This window comes from Hesperophylax consimilis, chromosome 10 (assembly GCF_061612785.1).
Source record: "Hesperophylax consimilis isolate HC1 chromosome 10, BYU_Hcon_1.0, whole genome shotgun sequence".
NCBI classification, from domain to species: domain Eukaryota; kingdom Metazoa; phylum Arthropoda; class Insecta; order Trichoptera; family Limnephilidae; genus Hesperophylax; species Hesperophylax consimilis.
Genome location: NC_142845.1, coordinates 27839844 through 27858931, shown reverse-complemented (window position 1 = coordinate 27858931; position 19088 = coordinate 27839844). Strand labels below are relative to the sequence as shown.

The 19088-nt window shown below is 31.3% G+C and overlaps 1 protein-coding gene across 1 annotated transcript in view; it reads left to right on the top strand.

Annotated features, from left to right (window-relative positions):
• The window catches only part of LOC149420564 (uncharacterized), a 197920-nt gene that overhangs the window by 43844 nt on the left and 134988 nt on the right, over positions 1-19088 (top strand). Inside the window, exon 2 of the mRNA XM_089636802.1 lies at positions 11890-11947. Within this exon, the coding sequence (XP_089492928.1) occupies positions 11890-11947 (58 nt within the window). The remainder of the gene's footprint in view (positions 1-11889; positions 11948-19088) is intronic.

Sequence of the window (19088 nt, the reverse complement as noted above, 5' to 3'; positions counted from 1 at the left end):
CTGTATTTTGGTGTAGTAGACAGACATCAAAATTAATTTCAGCCATCGGAATATTTTTAATCTCGAGAAGACCAAATGGAATGCTAAAACGAAAAAGGAATATTTATTAAGTTGAGCTGTTAAAAGGTAAAACTTTATTGACGGAATAAATATGACTCGATTGATAAAATATATCTAATTAGACTTTCTTTCTATTATTTCGTAATATTTGTGAGCTCTGGTTGAAAAAATCTAAGCCTAGATATAATACAATTTAATATAAGCTCTTTTAAGTACCGTAAAGTGAAAATTTTATTCAAAAAATATTGCTTGTGTTGAGATGGAGGACTTAGTCAGCCAAGGAATTGAACACAGTACGCCTGGGTGGGACCCAAACGCGATGTGAACTCAGCCACCGACCGGTCATTTATTGAGTTAATTTATTTTATACGTCTGGGAATTCTGAAATGTTGCAATCACGGCATATTTCAATCAATTATCAGGGAAATTAACAGAACATACCAAGTTAAAACTGGTTAAACACTAATTTTATCAGTGTTAAATGACGGACCATAAAAATGATGTATCTGTATTGTGAAATAGACGTGTGGTAAATAAGAGATGTAATTTAACCTAGACATTTTTCTAAGAAATTCAAAAGAAATTAATTGACTTGTAATAGTAAAAAATTACTCTCCAATGAAATTCTTGGTAATTTAAAGGTATGGATGACCCCGTTCCGTTTTATTTTTAAATAATCTAATAACAACTCGATTCATTGTGAGTACTAACTCATTAATAATCGCTTTGTTTTCTTCTCAATGGATGAATTAATGTTAATTATTTTTAAAAGATGACCTCCTTAGAGTTGTGGTGACTTTTAGTCAAAATACTGCATAATCTATTCTCGTATCGATTCTATCCTATTATTTTGAGGTTTGTTATTATAAAAATCTACAGTATCTACATACAGGTTGGAAATACTAATGAATTACTTGAAAGATTCTAGTAAATATGTATCTTAGCACTGCAAGGAATTCAAACTCTTAAACTTCTGACGAATTGTCTAATGCGCAATCCACTACGCTACAGGAGCTTAATGTTTTCATTTTACAAGATGTCCCTACTTGAATTGAAATATTGTTACATAATATATGATTCCAAGAATAGATGATTATAATTATTTCGTGGCTACCTTTATAAATCGCCAATTAAACAATAACTATCATAATAAAGCATATCTCTTTCAAAAATATTATGATTTATACTGATTATTTAATCATCAATATTGCCCTGACATTTTGTATAATGATTACTAAGATATTCTTACTATTAGATACAGTCAAATTGCCAACAAGTACTTCAACAATAAAATGAAGTACTCATATTATTTAACAACTTATTACTTGTATGAATGTTGTGTATCAACTTTTCAAGGGCGTTCATCTGATCCCCGAAGCTATTCAATGTATTCATTTGGTTTCAACATGCACTCCTCTATTAGTCGCACCGAAATAATAAGAAGTTTATTTATGATACATATATGTAGTTATGATTTAATATAAGACTGACAAATTTCAATGTATAATTTTTTTCTAAATATACACACACCATCATCTAATTGAATTTAGAATTTGAAATACTATTTATAACGTCTTAAAGTAGTCCCTTCAAAATATTTGAATAGTAAAACATTTCATAACTAACTAGCTTACGTGTACCCGGCGTTACTCGATTTGTGAATAGTTTGAAGTAAAGTTTTAGGTTGAAAATTCTAGTATTTCTGAAATCTGGGTCTGTTTGTGACGATAAAACTATTCTAAAGAATTGAAAAGTATACTTTTAGTTTCGGGATCACAATCGTACAACAAAACCATAACCGAAAATGGGTTTGTAAGTAGGAGATTTTAAACTTTAAAGCAGTTTTTATAGGCCTGATAAAATTTTTTTTTGGGCTTATAAAAAGATTTCAATCAAAAAACACTTCATTACTTTAAAGGCCAAAATGTTTTCTACTCGCAGTATTTATTTAAAACATCTAAAAAAATTCTAAGCTATCAAATAACACTAACCAAAAAAACATTATTTTGCATTGCTACGTAGTTCATCTCCTTAAACTAATGTTTTTGATAGTGCATTTCTACAAAGCTATTTATTTTGATTTGGAATATATCACGTAATAATCAGTTACACGATCTGAAGTAAGTAGGTACTGTTAGTCAATGCACGCTGATGTTATTTGAAGGTACATAATATTTATTTATTTATGAATAAAGTTTCATTTGTGGGAAAATTATCCTGTTCTTAATGTATTCCACACAATCATAGCTACTTATGGCTCTTTCTTCGTTAATGTTTGAAGATAACTTCAGAAACATCCAGCTATCGCTCTAAATTAATCACATATATCTGCCTTGATTGTACAAACAAAGTATTTAGTTTGAGATAAACCCTTTAGGTGTATACTCACGGAGCATTTAAAAAATGTATTCCATAATATTATTATTTCATTGATAAACAGTTTTTTTTTAAACAAGTTCCGCTGTGTAATTACTTCTACACCTGAGGGCTGTTTTGCCTTCCAAAAGCATTATCAAACTGTAGTGAAGACAATTACAAACCACCTATTTATATTACTTCCAGATAGGTACTTTAAATTAAAATCAAATTGCATTTATGTGTATTATCAATCACTTATTGATTTCCGAGTAAAAAGTCTGAAATTACTAACGCTTATTAATCACCGCGTAAAGTTTTCCAATTGTTGTAATGTTTAGATTTGACTAAAAGTCTACAAATAAATATATCAATAAACTCAGATCTGCAAAGTAAGCTTGTTAAGAATAATTTAAAAAAAAATAGAGAGCATTTTCGTACTTGCTAGATAAAAAATACTTATTTTATTTCCCTACACACTCTACACTATTCCTTTCCAAACATAAAAAAACCATATAGAATTTTTATAATGTTGAAAATAATTTACAATTACGGAAAAAATTTAGATCAATTTACCGTTTTTCCATGATTTAAATATGATTATCGTACATAACTTTTCTACCTTTACCCTTTATTGTCTACACTCGATGTTCATGCCATCGTGTGCAATAGATACACAAATACGTTTTATAATAAAACAGAGATTGTTTCACGTAAACGAGCACCAGCAACTTGTCTAGGTGTAGGAGCCATAGAAGGTATGAGGAAATCACGAGATCCAAAGACCGCCTTTCTTCAGATGCGTGTATTTCTGTTCAGTTTTTAACGATGCCGATATTGATCAACTTAATAACAATACTGTTTAACTATTTGACTTATAAATGGTATTTAAGTATCATAGTTAATGAGGAAACAGAGTTTATTTCCTGTTTAACACAATTCATACTCATATTCGTAGTATTTTCGGTGCTTCGTATATATTAATAATACTGTAGATGGAATCGCAAGCGGAAATAACCGAAGAGTGGTTCAAAACCATGTCAGCTTAGTTCTTCATAATTGCCACAAGCAACGTTTTCCGCTTATAAATATTATTCGTAACTTGTGAATTTTTGCTTTTTTTTAAAAAAAATGATTAGGCTTACCGACCTGGAGAATGCTTCTAGATCTGATATCAATTTTAAATCCTTGTGTAAAGGGATGTGACAGTCGGTAAAGATGTTAATTTGCAACTGATTTTATTTCATGTTCCTAATATAGTCACGCGCACTAAAAATATCTTTCACTGTAACAATAATGTAAATACCAATTCGTTCATAAATTCTAAGTAACTAATATGCAGAAATAGCAGATATTTTTAATAGCACTGAAAAAGCTTACAAAAAGTATTTCACACGGTTTATATTTTGTTTTTAAAGCATCATTGTATATTTGGATTATATAAGTATATATAAGATTATATAAGATTGTATAAGTATGTAAATATGTTACTTTTATGCAATCTTTTTTAGTTAAAATGTATTGTTAAGAATATTTAAAAATACTTTACCGTAAATCTATCTAATTAAAATATATTTTTTTTAAAGTGTCTGTCGAAGGCAGCTTTTTTTACTATTTCTACAAATCTACAGCTTAATTCCGAGATTGATGAAATTTTGCCCGCTTGACCTTCAAATCAAAGGTTTGCATCTGATTTTAAAAAACTCTGTGTAAAGTCCGGGCATTTCATCGGACTTCAACTATAAAATAAATTAACGAAAGGTCTGAATATGTTATTTTGAACTTACACGAGAAAAAGCGAAATCATTGGTTAAACGATATTGTACCTACCTATAAGTAAAAATGATTTAACACTGTTGTTAGAGCAAAAGATAGACCGAGAATGAAATTTACAATCATAAATAATGTATTTTTCTTGCGGCTCTCACATTTGTTAAGATTACCTCTGCAATTTTTAGGAATTTAATAATTACTTGAAATTTATGTAGAGTACCCAAAATTTGTACCAAAAGGGTACCAATATTTTACTAAGCATTTGTGATCAAACCCTATGTTTTTCTCATTGAATAACAGATATTTTGAAAACACCATAATCAAAATTAGCTTCAATGGAACAAGCAGACATTAAGAGCCTCAATCGGCTCTAAAACTATAATTACTCATCGTCGTTTACTGGTTTCTTTTAAATCCCACTGGGTATTTATAGCGTTATATAACGCCGATTTCTTTTTTAATTTATTTGCCGTACAAACACGTACGTAATACTTGAATATACATAACGAAGGAGGAGTCTATCATGGTTACAACTGTAGCCTGAGGGGATTCGCCGGGCCCAGGTGCTGATTCACTAGCCCTGAAGAAATACATAATTGATCAAATCTGTAAAAAGGTGTGATCGTTTGGAGAGATCTAGCAGGTGGAACTATCTGTTATTTTGACGTGTTGATGTGTAGGCAATATTTAGATGAAATTCTTTGGTTTCAATTAATTATGGATACGATTTGATGTAAAGAAAGTGTTTGCCATAAATATAAATCAAAACAAGCGTGTGCTCATTGAAATGAATGTAGCAATTTTATTTATTTACTATCGCAGACCGGTAAAAATTGAATGAAGAAAAATAGGGGTTGGTATGATGATAAATTTGTAATTTTAATATCTTGTTACCAATCGCTTATAATAAATTTTATTATTGAATAATTTCCCATCTACTCCCTGCCAATCGAAACTAGTGAGACTGAATTTACTTGCGCACTTCGGGATTCGAACCCGCGACTTTCAGATTCGTAGTCGAGCACTTTACCCCTCGTCCACGGAGGCAGTCAAAAATGGATACAAATAGCTTTACCTAAAGAAAAATGTTATGAATGTTTTATGGATATATTTAATATGAACAATAATTTACCACCAATATAATTCATTATGTGGAGCAACTTACTGCGGTTCCTACTCACTGACTGAAAGAAAGCCCCACACGCAATTCATTTGGTAACACTGTTGCATTTGATACATGTGATTTTATGGTCTAGGATTTTTGGAATAAATTAGTCTAGCGAAACGGGGATAGTGTACCAGAACACATAATAGGTGTGTTTATCTTGTAGGTTGAATAATAAAATACATTATTGTTGATTCCTACATTACATTACTAAGTTGATAGGTACATCTGTTGAGTAAATATCCGTGCGAAAATAAGTACAAGACGATACAACACCCTTAAATAAAGTGGGAAACTTAACGACGTAAGTGAAGAAGGCGTATACTAAAATATGCGACGCGCAGCCAGGGTGTATTGGACGGACCTACGGTCGAATTTGCCTTAACAAACCTAAACAATTGGTCTTTCCGTGGGGTTTATTTTAATTAATTCTGATCATTTTTTTTACTAAAATCTCAGATGTTTCTAAATGATTACCTCGGGAAGTTACTAATTCACTAATTCACAAGGAAAATTAAATTTTGTCGTTTGTCGCGTCGTATATTACTGATTCATATAAATACAATCAACGGTAGCTTTTCCTTAGTTTTTGACAAGAATTAGCTATTTAAATATCCTAAATTAAGCATAATTATTAAAAATAAAGAAGACATCATTATAAATCTTTTTTAAAAAAATCTCAAAGAGTTTCTTCGGTTTGTACAGAGATAAAATAATATCAGAAAAAGTACAGTTTTGTTTCATGAATACATATTTTTAGACTAAGAAACACATGGTCCTGTATCTGCCCCTGTTCCTGATGGTCCTGTATTATTATGGCACATAAAAGAGTAAATTAATGGATGAAACATTAATACCTATAAATAATTTTAGTTTACACATCCGAGTTGTTTTCTGTAAGTATTGTTTGCAAGTTAATACGTGTATCGTGTATGTGGTTGAAATTTCGCCAGTGTTTTAAGACCGAATCAAAATAAAATTGCTTTTTTTAATCTCATATTTGCACCATGAATACTATTGCACAAGGCCCGAAGAATGCGTAAAAAAACGCTTTCATAAAAAGTTGTCATTTAACTTTTTTGCTTTAAGGTCAGAATGTTGATAATGAATGTTGACCTATTTCTTTAGCTTGCAATGTAAGAACCAATAAAATCATTTTGCTCCAAGACGACCTCCATAGCGTAGTGGTGAATGCATTTACTTTGAGTTTGAGTTCGATTCGAACGCAGTGCAAACATAATGTATTTAAATGACATTTTATAAACGTTCTTACTTGCGTGAGAACAATCCAGTTATAAAAACTCTACTAATACACAAATAGGTAGGTATATACATCCAAAAAATCAACCCAGACATAGGATAAATTATTTTTCATATAAAATATTTTTCATATATATAAAAAAAGATTAAAAAAAATAAAAATGCAAAATTATATAAAGCTCACCAAATGTCAAATAATACAAAGAGACAAAAATAGAGACACAAGTAATATTTAGAGAAGCAATTATTTTTGCAACAGCAGAACATTTTTTATTATCGACGAAAATGTCCACTTCAGCACACTCTAACTATTTGTATAGTCGACACATTTGGGACAGAGGGTTAAAATAGACAAAATTATTTTTGAATGTATTTTGGTGAAACATTCTATGGCGTCCAAAACAATAGGAATTGTTAACATTTATTTCAATATTTCTTAGAAATAACATTTCTATTACTAAATTTAATATTCTTAGTATAAGATAACTGCGAATTAAATTGTGTAAACATATTAAATCAGTCAATTTTCTTCTAATATTAATAATATCATCATATTATCATTGAACGGGCGTGAAGTTATTTATGATATATCTTGGATATATGGTTATACAACGACCATTGGAACGAATAATGATAAACCATAACTGTATAGCAAAAATCTCGAACAGTGAGCTCTGACGTTTTGAAAGTTAACTGTTTTTTGGTATATACAATATACATTTGTCAAGTTTTATAAATCTTAGACTAAAACTACTATCATTAGCTGGCAAAATCATTTTGATCACGAGCCATTTATATTTGAAATATCCGTTTAACTGTGAAACAGTAAGAGGAGCTGACATATTATTTAATCCATATTTTACAATAATCTTCAATAAATAATATGTCTCGGGCAAGCTAGACAGTCAATTAAAAAAATATTTTTTAGCAAAAAGTACCATTGTTTTGTTAGCAAGTTCCTATCACATTTAACTAGGAAATGGCGGTATGTAATATTAATTCGGCTACCTTAACCGTATTGATTATGATTACTGATTGAGACTCGACAATACTTAAAAGACGGAAGTGGCTGACTGGAAGACGCTTTAATCAGTTAAACAAAGCCATTCAATATTGTTACTGTTATGACTTACCAAAGAATACAAAATACGGGATATTCGTCATGACTACATGTCCCAAAAATAGGGCCACGTTGAATTTCACGAATGTAACAGTTTTAAAATTATTATTATTACTATTAACTCATACGGAGACAGTCTGCATAGCATCCGCAAACACATATGCCACTTAATATCTCATATGTTTCACCTCTTTTCTTTAATAGTATAATTCAGAGCCTATGAAGTTTACCAAAGTAACCATTGGTTATTTTTGACAATGCCCTCTGCTAAATTGCTCTAAGTCCACATGTATCTGAGAGGGCATTGCAGATGTTTTTTTCTTCCTCTTGACATTTTCTACATCTATTGATGCTTCCCAAACCCAACAGTCGCAGCAATCTCCTAAGTTGTGTCCTGTTTGAACTCGACAATTTTGGTTCAGTAAAGATTATTTTTCTAAATGAGAAATCGGCGTGTTTATTTGAAATGTCTTATTCAAATTTTAAATATTATGGTTCTTACATACCCGAAGAAATTTTGAAAAAAGAATTGTCATGTGAGGTTCTTTGCACAATTGAATAATTCTATTTTTGAAATAATAAACAAAGTAATACATTAAATATTTGGTTTTTAATTAAATAAGTAGATATTCAAGTGAGTACCTACTTACAAATCTTATGATTCAGAGGAAATTTTGTTTTTGTTTTATTGAATAAGAGAATATTAGTAACGTATTCTTTTTTATTTTTGGACGCGCGGTCCACTGTTCAAAGAACTACTGGGTAGTATTTAACTCGTCCACCATCTTGAACTGGAACCGAAATGTAGCAAACAAATTTACAGTTTTATATTAAGTAATAATCTTACCAGATCCTTTAAAGATTCTATAAGTATTTTTGGTTTGGACCATTAATAATATAATTGCATGATAGCGTGCCAATTGTCGTCAATCTATGCCCAAACAGCATAGAATAGATGTAGGTAGAAACAAAGGCGGGCGGCGGTGTGCGTTTGGTTGGTTACTATGTCAAAAGTCAACCTTCAATTACGAAGAATTAATTATGAAAAATAAAGTTTCACTTATACTTTCACGTCTGATATTACTTCTATGTTTAGTGATTTTTTTGTAATTTTAACCTTCATAATTAAACAGGAATTATTATATCATTATCTTTCGACAATGAACTTGGCATTTTTTATACGTGAGTGTATAACGTGTAATGTAACTGATATATATTTACAGTAGAAATGGGCTCATACTTAGATGCTAGATAAAAATTTTGTGTCCCTGTGAAAATATTGCAGGTAAGTAAGATTAGAATCCAGTTAGAAGTTAAAAAAAATGCGATGACAAGTTAGTAGCCGAGTTGAAAAGTGCGTCGGGTACACACTCGCTTCAATTCTTCTACTTGTTAAGTTCTCCATCATGCACAGGCAACATTATCAACTTGTTGATATTAATAATAATTTTAAAATATAATAGCAGTAGGGATTTTCATAACCCGGGAATATTTATATTTCTATTAATAAAAGTTTATTTATAATGATTCAGACAGCAAAACTTTCATAAACAAAACATTAATAAATATTACCTATTCTACAGAAAAAAACGAATATTCATTGTTGATATGACACATAGAATAATGAGCGACAAGTAAATGAAATTGATTTTATAATCATAATTCTCTAAAATAATATTAGATATCCTTTTTTCTGCTTTCTTCTTTTCTTCTCTCCTCCTTTTTTCTATTATTTTTTTTACAACAATCATCTGTAAATTGTGTTTTATTTTTCTTTGTTTAAATAATAACATTGTTAAAATAGTGATTAATTACGTTTCTCCACCTTTTTAACACGAGCGTTTGCTCAAAGAAAAGGTGTGTTACTTTACTCTTTCTGATATTTAAAAAAAAAATAACTTTGTAATATGTATACATTATAACTGTACCTATTTAATCCAATAAAGAAATTTAAAAAAAAAATAGTTAAATACAAGATAAAGCCTAGGAATTAATGTTTGTAGGTAGGTACACCGCCTTTGTGGTAATGTTTTATAAAAAAGGTGCTATAAAAATATCCAAATCCCTATCATTAATATTTATTATTTATGTTTACATACACAATAAGAAAATATTTTTTTAAATCTCCCAATATCCAGTTTAAACGTCCCTGGTCTAGAGAATTTTCTTGACACAGCATCGGCAATGCATTCAGACTGCTGTGCAGCTAATATTAAAGCAAGGTGTCTACATGTTTAATAATTATGCATGACGCATCCCACCATTCCCCATGTAATGCCTATTAAGTAATGCTGCAAAGGTCGACAACCTGATGTAATTATTGTAACAAACCATTGTTATGCCGACGGACTTACCAGAACACTTTGAATTTCATTTCTTTGGATACAGCTATCATAATATAAAAATTAAGTTAACCCGAGTTGATAACCTAACCTCGATGAATATAACCTAACCTAACTCATTCCTTCCTACTGTGAACCAGACAAACATCCTACCTACCTATCCTATAATACAACTTAATAGTAAAACTATATAATTCTGAAACAAAGTCATAGAAAACGTTTAATACAGGTGGACTCAATTCAAAAACGCAAGATAAAATAATATAAATATGCACTATTATTTCCTCCGTGTGCGTAGACTTAGGGGGTATTTCACTATCTCTGATTATGTTCTGACTAAGCACTAATCCGCGGATTAGTCATTTTTTCGTTTTCACTATATCTGAATAACGCTAACGCTCGGGTTAAAGTTCGATTTGACTAATCAGTGCTCGAACTTCACGTTAGGCGCTATTCCTCGAATCAAAGATGGCGTCAAAACATTCCGAGTTTGACAGCTGAGAAATGAGTCGAATTTTGTTGAATGAATTTGAATGCTTGTATGATCCATCCTGAATTATTTGATTGTGTTCAAAATAAGAAACAATGTATTAATTCGACACGAATCTATCTAAAATGACCTGATAATCAACATAACATAACCAAAAAAATGCACACTTCGCGGTGTGCGGACTGTGACGCATGACAGCCGTGGCAGTAGATGGAGAAACTGCAAACATTTTGCGATGTTGCCAGACTATTTCGAGTGTTATCTATCCGGAAGTTCGAAACAATGGTGAAACGGTCGCCGTTGAATAACGAAGTTATTCTGAACTTTAAAGCCAGCCAACGGATAGCTATTCAGATATTTAGCCCGACATAGTGAAATACCCCCTAGACGTAATATAATATTGATTTAGTTCAAAACATATGAATATCAATTTTTAATAGTAGCTGTACCCCGCCCCGTTGCTGTGGCTCTATTATCTGTATTATCTGTATCTGTGGATCTGTTGCCTTTACGTCAAATAGACGAAGAAATATTTAAAAAAAAGCACGTTTATCCAACAGACGGCGCTGTTTTTCAAAAGCGCTTGTTTTTACCTGTCACAGGTAACATCTATATAATACAGGTATATAAAAACACACAAGTATTCGAATGCAACGCTGTGTCAAAATTTCAAAGAAATCGATGAAAAACTTTCGGAGATTTAAGATTTTGAACAAACGAACATTTAAATTTTTAAATTTAGATTGAATTTAATTAATATTCAGTCGGTATAAAATGAACCACACACCATTATGTTGTGTCGCTGTTGTTATGTTCGCATGTCACAAGTGTGCCCAAATTATTCGAATGTGGGTCACACACATAAAAATACCTTGACGACAGTACCTATAATTATTATTATGTATCTATGATATTTTGAATTGACGAATTAGCCACCTGAATGTGTAATACAGACATGACAGAAACGTAATAAAGTTATACAATTAACTTACTGAATTCATACCTTTGTCACTATTTTACGACACTCTTTCCTTAACACATTTAAATTTTTTTAGCGGATCACCATGCCAAATTCATATCCACTAAATATTTTTTTTTTATTTCAAAGTTATTGACAGACTGTGTTCAAATTATTTAAAAGTATTACCTATAAAATACATAATGTGTCGGTGGGTGTTGTTTTGTAAATCATAGAGATTGTAGATATCCTTTTTAATATGTTAATGAAATGATGAATATGTATGGTAAATTAATAATCTTTTGTAATTGATAAGATGTGCGTGACGAAGTGTTAATAGCTAAAAACAATGTTTTCTTTTTTCAGAGAGGATTAACGAAATGGCTACTCATTGCATGTCTGGTCGTCATGGCAGCACGATCAGGTAAATTAAACTTACATCAATATTTAAAATTGTATAAGCAGATAATAGATTCAAAACAAAAGGGCTATTAGCCATCCCATTGTTACAAACTGCCGTGACCTAACATCACTATTTTTATCTACGTATAAAAATGGTACAATGGCGCAATATATGGAAAATTAAACAAAGCATTAAATATGTCAAGTGGAGACAATATTAGCGCCCAATATTAACGTGCCTTGCCGAGGGTTTGCTTTACCACTGAGCTAACTTAACCCTACCCCCTTCGGTCATATTTGACTGTATCATACATCGACTAAGAAATAAGAAAGGTCGAATTAGCTCGGTGGTCGAGAAAACACCCGGCAAGGAGGAGGTTCTGGGTTCGATTCCTAGATACGAACGAATCGTTTTCTGCTTTTCTGTTTCAAATTTTCGTTTGAACGACGTAATAAAACTTATTCAATTATTACTATTATATTATTTTAAGTAAACAGATAATTTATAACAGTTTGAACCCGCGACTTCCTAATCGTAGCAAAGGATCATAACCATCCAACCACCGAGGCCGTCAATTGGGTTTCTAGTGCGGTAATCAAAATAAAATATCTACGCGCATAAAAGTATTTTCTAATTTTATTATAGCTATCGCTTTACTATCTATCCTAAGTGAAGTTTTGTATCGCCGATCTTGCCGCGAATATAAATTATTATAACAAACGTTCACAGTTGTCATCTAAAAAAACCGCAATTGGCAGTAAAAGGCAGTCCATACCATTCAAAGACTCAAATAAAACAAATCATTGCATCAAATAATGTTTTGTTTTGAAATGAGAATATGTTTAGTTCCTACCCGGATGTAAATTATCCAGTTCCTACCTATCCCTAACCATCACTTTGCGGGAAAAGTATTTGAAATTTGGAACATTGGTAAGAACATAGTGCAAATTCGAGTGCTTTTGTTTTGAAAACATCAAAAGTATTGGGAATGGATCGGGACTACCTTGCAAGCAAGTTGTTGGTATTTTTAGTGTCCATAATTGACCATCTTTGAAGTGCTTTAATATAATTTAATGTTGAAGACAATATTAGTGATTTCTAAACGAAAATCTGAAACAGAAAAATCAGAAAAGGAAACGGTCACATCTGGGACTCGAACCCAGGACCCTTGTCTTTCCGGGACAGTGCTCTACCAACTGAGCTAATGGGACCCTATTCCCCTCGGTCACTTTTAACTGTATCATACTTCGAATAAGAACTACTAACATTGTCTTCATTTTTTCACCGCACATTTTTATTGGCAAATTAGATGTCGCACATTAAAAAATAAAAAATAAGATAGGTTTATCTAAAAAGACGCTGTCTGGATTGCATTTAGTTCGGGTTGAATCTTGCGATCATACATAAAGATAGTTGCCAATAAAAATGTGCGGTGAAAAAATGAAGATAATGTTAGTAGTTCTTATTCGAAGTATGATACAGTTAAAAGTGACCGAGGGGAATAGGGTCCCATTAGCTCAGTTGGTAGAGCACTGTCCCGGAAAGACAAGGGTCCTGGGTTCGAGTCCCAGATGTGACCGTTTCCTTTTCTGATTTTTCTGTTTCAGATTTTCGTTTAGAAATCACTAATATTGTCTTCAATATTTAAATATTACAATTTGAGGTTTTACTCAATAAAGTTATTCCGAAAAATAAATATAATTTAATGTACTCATTCGTTTTGTTGTGACGATAATTACCTCTAGGTATCGCGGTAGAACTCACTATATTGTGATGGTGTTGTGTGCTCCTTCTTGGTAAGTGATTGGTCATCCTGTTTTCCTTCTTTCCCATACCTTGTTCATTCCTACACATACTATCACCCAATTCCAGCAATCACCATTTCATTTCGTCTCGTTTAAATTTATTAACATTCCACTTTCATGTTCACCTGAAGCTCTTGTCTTTTTGGATCCAACAAATACCAATAATTAATCAAAACTATTTAATCTATCCATTAAGTAAAAAAACGCTGGAATCATTATTTCCTTACCACACCGCCCATTACACTCTCAAACCAACTAACCAACCAACATTTCACACTCCTCTAACTATTTAGTGTTTGCGTAATAAAGTACTAAAGTAATTACAATAAACGGAAGATGAATGACTCAATCATAGTTGTGATCTGCGATAATTACCTCTAACAAAGCTGATTGCTCTCAAATTATCTTAGTTATATTACATTACATCTATGGTTGAGTCTTATATTGGTCAATATTTGACGATTTCAGAATTCCATTATTTCCCACGATACTGTTGATATAATGCCCATTCACTCGGAAGACGTAGAGATCACAGTTTTCTCATAGTCATTTGTAATGGTAACGTACAGTTGCGGTGAAGCCAAGCCAGGAATTCTAACGCTAACAAGAACCAGAGATATGATCAGAACTAAAGGAAAGGTAGTGCTCAAGCGAAATACCAAATGAGCATCGGGGGTTTGCGGTCCATGGTAATGGATTCCTATGCATGACTGTTAAATAAGTATCAATTTAATTTAAAAATCAGTACCTACTTTAATGAAATGTTTATTTATGGATGTAAATCTAGAGACCTTTCAAGGTTGAGATTGATAAGATGTTGATAATAAAATTTATTGGTGCTACACGGAGAAAACTTACTGATTTAAAATATTGTTAATTTATTAAAAATCTGGTAAAATTAATCGTTTTAACGTTTCATATGTTATGGGGAAGTCGGAGACATGAGTTAAAAATTATAATATTTTCTCATTTCGCCCATTATAATTATTAGGACAAGGCCTCCTGCGTTATCGCGTGTTCAGATATATTCTGAATGACTAATATTTTACTAGGAAATGGGCATACAATCTTATGTTTAACAGAACTTTAATAAATCATCCGTAATCATTTTTCTCCATATACGTTAGTGAGTTAACACGCATGACATATAATAAATATAACAAACTCGTGAATAATCACAGGATATTATAATTTACGATTTGTAGATGTGAAAGTAATTATTTAAGGCGATGCACTACGTAGTAATGAAAAATCATGTGTTTTTGGTTTGAAAATTTAGTCGCCTAGAAATGTTTCAGATGCTTTAATTAAATACTGCGAGTAGAATACATCCTGGCCTTTGAAATAATCGAGTATTTTTTAGATAAGTCTTTTTATAAGCCCAGAAAAAAATAATGGATAGGCCTATGAAAACTGCTTTAAAGTTCAAAATCTATCACTTACGAACCCATTTTCGGTTATGATTTTATTGTATTATGTGGCGAATTAAGTTATTTATAAAATGATCGAAAAACATTTAATTATTTGTGCATGAACATCCACAAAATAAAATAAAAGGCACTTTTTGGCCATGTTTTTTTCTTGCATAAATCAAAACAGGTGGATGGTGTAAGTGGGAATTTAAGCCTTATCGCCGTCTACGTAAGGTGTGTTATTGATAGCAGCTCGATTCAAAATATTACACGACGTGGTGCATTACCTTAAAAACAAAATTGTCTCACGATCATTGTCTTTCAAAAAAGATATTTACCTTTCGAATGAAGGTAAACATGAAAAATTACGAAATCTATCTACATCTGTTGCATTTGAACAAAAAAACTTAAAAGCATTTTAAATAAAGAATTATCAATTCTTAAAATAATTTTGGTACCTACTTTATAGCCATTCTGATATAAGTATGTAGTTCCAATTTTTAAAATTAAAAGTTCATTTAATTTGGAAAATGTAACGCACTTCGCAAGAATATTTACACATTACTTACTTACTCACGAACTTAACAACCGAAATTAGTATCTTTAGTACTTCCCTTTTCTTGACAAGTATATGAAAATATGTATATCGTTCTTGATATAAACTTAACAATTGGGTATAATTGTGGAATTTTATTTTCAGAAACCGTTCTTGCAATGTACACCACAAGTACGATTATTCAGTCGAAGAAATTAGTTGTAAAATCTTTCTCTAACCGTACTTTTTGCTTAACTTATCCATCGCTCGCTCAGTTTTGATTGAGAAAATTAGCAATAAGTACTCATTCGAAAAAATAATAGCAACATCTTTCTCTAGTCGTAATTAATGCTTAATGTATGTATCGTACGCTCATCTTAGATTGGGAAAATTAAAATTAGGTATCTCCCATTCGTCTTGCCATAGAAAGTTCTAGATCGGAAGCGATGGTTCTACAAAATTTATGCTGGATTCACTAGAGTTATTTTTAATCAAAATAAGTACTGCATTGACAGTAGCTTCATATAAGCCAAATCAAATAAATCAAAGTTAAAAAAAATATTATTTGAGGGAGGGCCATATTTAAAATTACCGGAAATCATTGAATTCGTATAATTATATGTCATTAAAATGAATTGATAATTATCGATTCAACCGAATCGTTTTATTAATAATATCATTGGACATGCTCTATAAATATACGCACATACACAAATATTGTAATTTAAAATAAACCGGCTTGTCTAGAAAGTAGAATAGGAAAGGATGAAAGTAGATTGAAAGCAGTGCAGTGGTTTGAAGACCAAAGGAAATTGTTGTAACACGAAGTTTAGTGCGTTATGAATAATGGTTTACCGACAAATAACTGGAATAGAAGTAATATAAACTGACAGGTGCATAGTTCAGAGAAATGATTGCACAAAGATAAACTGCTGGACTCTGTAACAAGATGTTTTCGGTTCAAAACCAGGAGAGAACAATAAAAATATGGTAATTAATATGTAGGTTTATCAATATAGTGTTTTTTTATGCATTCAAATATTGTGTATTTGAACCTCATCCCAAAGTTGTAGATACTTTCACGATTCAGGATCGAAATTTTGTTTGAAATGGCTTAAACTTTCTCATTTAACTAGATCTGTACTAACCTAATAGCTACGTACTAACCTTCCACTTCTGCATCTCTTCGTCTCCCCTCTTTTAGGTTCTTAGTGTGATCTACGGCCCTGGTGAGATGCCACCATTAGGATCGAAATAATTCAATCCATGTTTAGTGACTAGATATGATTAACTAGAAACTACAACATTTTCTGTTTTACATCTATTCCCCTCCAACTTTCCTCAACTTCTTAACCTTACCCAATTTCTGAAAGACATAAAATTGCAAAAAAATGGTTATAAGATAGAATTCGGACCTCTCCTAAAAATTTGGACAACGTTGATGGGTCGATAGATAACGCTATAGAAGGTGTGCGTTGCCCAAACAAAATGTAATCATGAGGATGTTGATTGATGGCTGTTTTCCGCCGGATGATAAAGCGTAAAATGTACGTATGATTAGGAAAATTATTGCGTAAGATTTAAGAACCATGGGAAAGAAGCACTTGCATGTGCGATGTGTGAAAGAAAATGAAGAGGAAATGGCATTCATACCCCTTTGTGGAAAATAGATTTGTTGGTTTGTACCTTTCGCAATGTATGGAAACATTTTGTAAATATGAAGACTGCGGAAATCTGAATATTTCTGATGAGAAATGATTCGGTTTTTTTAAAACACTAGAAAAATAATAATATGAAGACAAAATATTATAATACAAAAGAGATTTCGTTAATGAGTGTATTTAGTCTTAGTTAGTAAAAAATGATTCCGCAAGGATTTGGGTTAAGTCCTGTTTAAAACCCTATATCTTGACTAACTGTAGATGGAATTACAAAGGAAAATATGTATTTAGATAGTTTATTTTTACGATGAAAACTACATCTCTTCAATATATTAGAAGGTGATTTAATTTTTTGCGTTATATTTTAGTTAATTTTTTAATTTAGCTTATTAATGAAATTAAAAGATTTTTGATTTATTGAATTCACTATACGAATGTGATTTAGGTTCATTGCACCATTAATGAACGATGAAAGAACTTTCTTCATATTAACCACTAAGGTATTTGAAAACAGCCTGCTTCAGTTTTTTTTAAACATACTTTGGGCCAAAAAAAAATCATTTAGATAAATTCGCGCCTTGGGGTGAAAAAACAGTACTATACAAATTGTTCGATTATAATTAACTCAAGAAAATCGTGAACAAGGAATTTTTTTTGAATTTTTCATTTAATATTTTTGCAGCTGCATCCACATATTTTAGTTCTAACGAATGCACACACTCGATGTTGCAATATGCAGTGTGCAGTGTGCGGTTCCGACCATACCTTTGAATTATATAGGTACTTACCTGACAGGTGGAGACCGGCTCAGCTAAGATTTCACTTTCGATTCAGTCCGCAAAACTGACCTAGCGGAATGCTTACTTGTTATGAGGAATTAAGTTGAATTATTGGTTATGTAGCAAAAATAATGAAACAGCAAAGTATGCGCAAGAATATTTTTAATTGAATGACATAATTTTTATCCAGATTTAAGTACTAAACACCGGAATCGTTAGAACTGTGCGACTGCCACGGGAAATTTGGTAAGGCTGAACGATGGGGGAAGTGAAAAAGGGAAAAGGGTGAAAGCTTGGAGTATTTTGGCTATATTGTGAAATATAATAAGAAATAGGTGAATTATAACTTTAACCCCAGGAGCATCCGATATCTCGCAATTTATTTTTCTTACGCGAACTGTCAAAATGCTGATTGTGCGGGAAATATTTTCGTATTACATTCGATTCGATAAAATACTGTTTGATGCAGATGAATTACTCTTTCAGATTTTGTTTTAAAAATCGACATATGCAATTAAAAAATATATATATTTTACGTAACTATTGATAAAAGTCGCTTACCGATGATTTGTATCGTGTAAACTATAAATACCACTTTGCATAAAACTAAAAACATATTTAATTAGACAAAGGTAAAAGTTATTGACACATGTTTTTTTTTTTGGTTTTATATAGAAATATTTATTAACAAAAATTACATATACTTTTCAAATGATGAAGTGTTTATTCATAGAATTATTTAAAAAAATTGAAATCTCTATTGTAAACTTTTGCATGTAAACTGAAAGCCCTTGTTTTCTCTTTTTCTAATACCGTTTAAATTCTATGTTTCACCGCATTACAAAATTATATAGAATGAATTTTATGAGCCCGTTTCAGGCTAAAAGAAATGTCTCCCAAAAAGAAGAGTATTTGACGTATGGGAGAAATATCTCCAAAAATTGATCTAATGGTTAAATAGGCCCGAGTA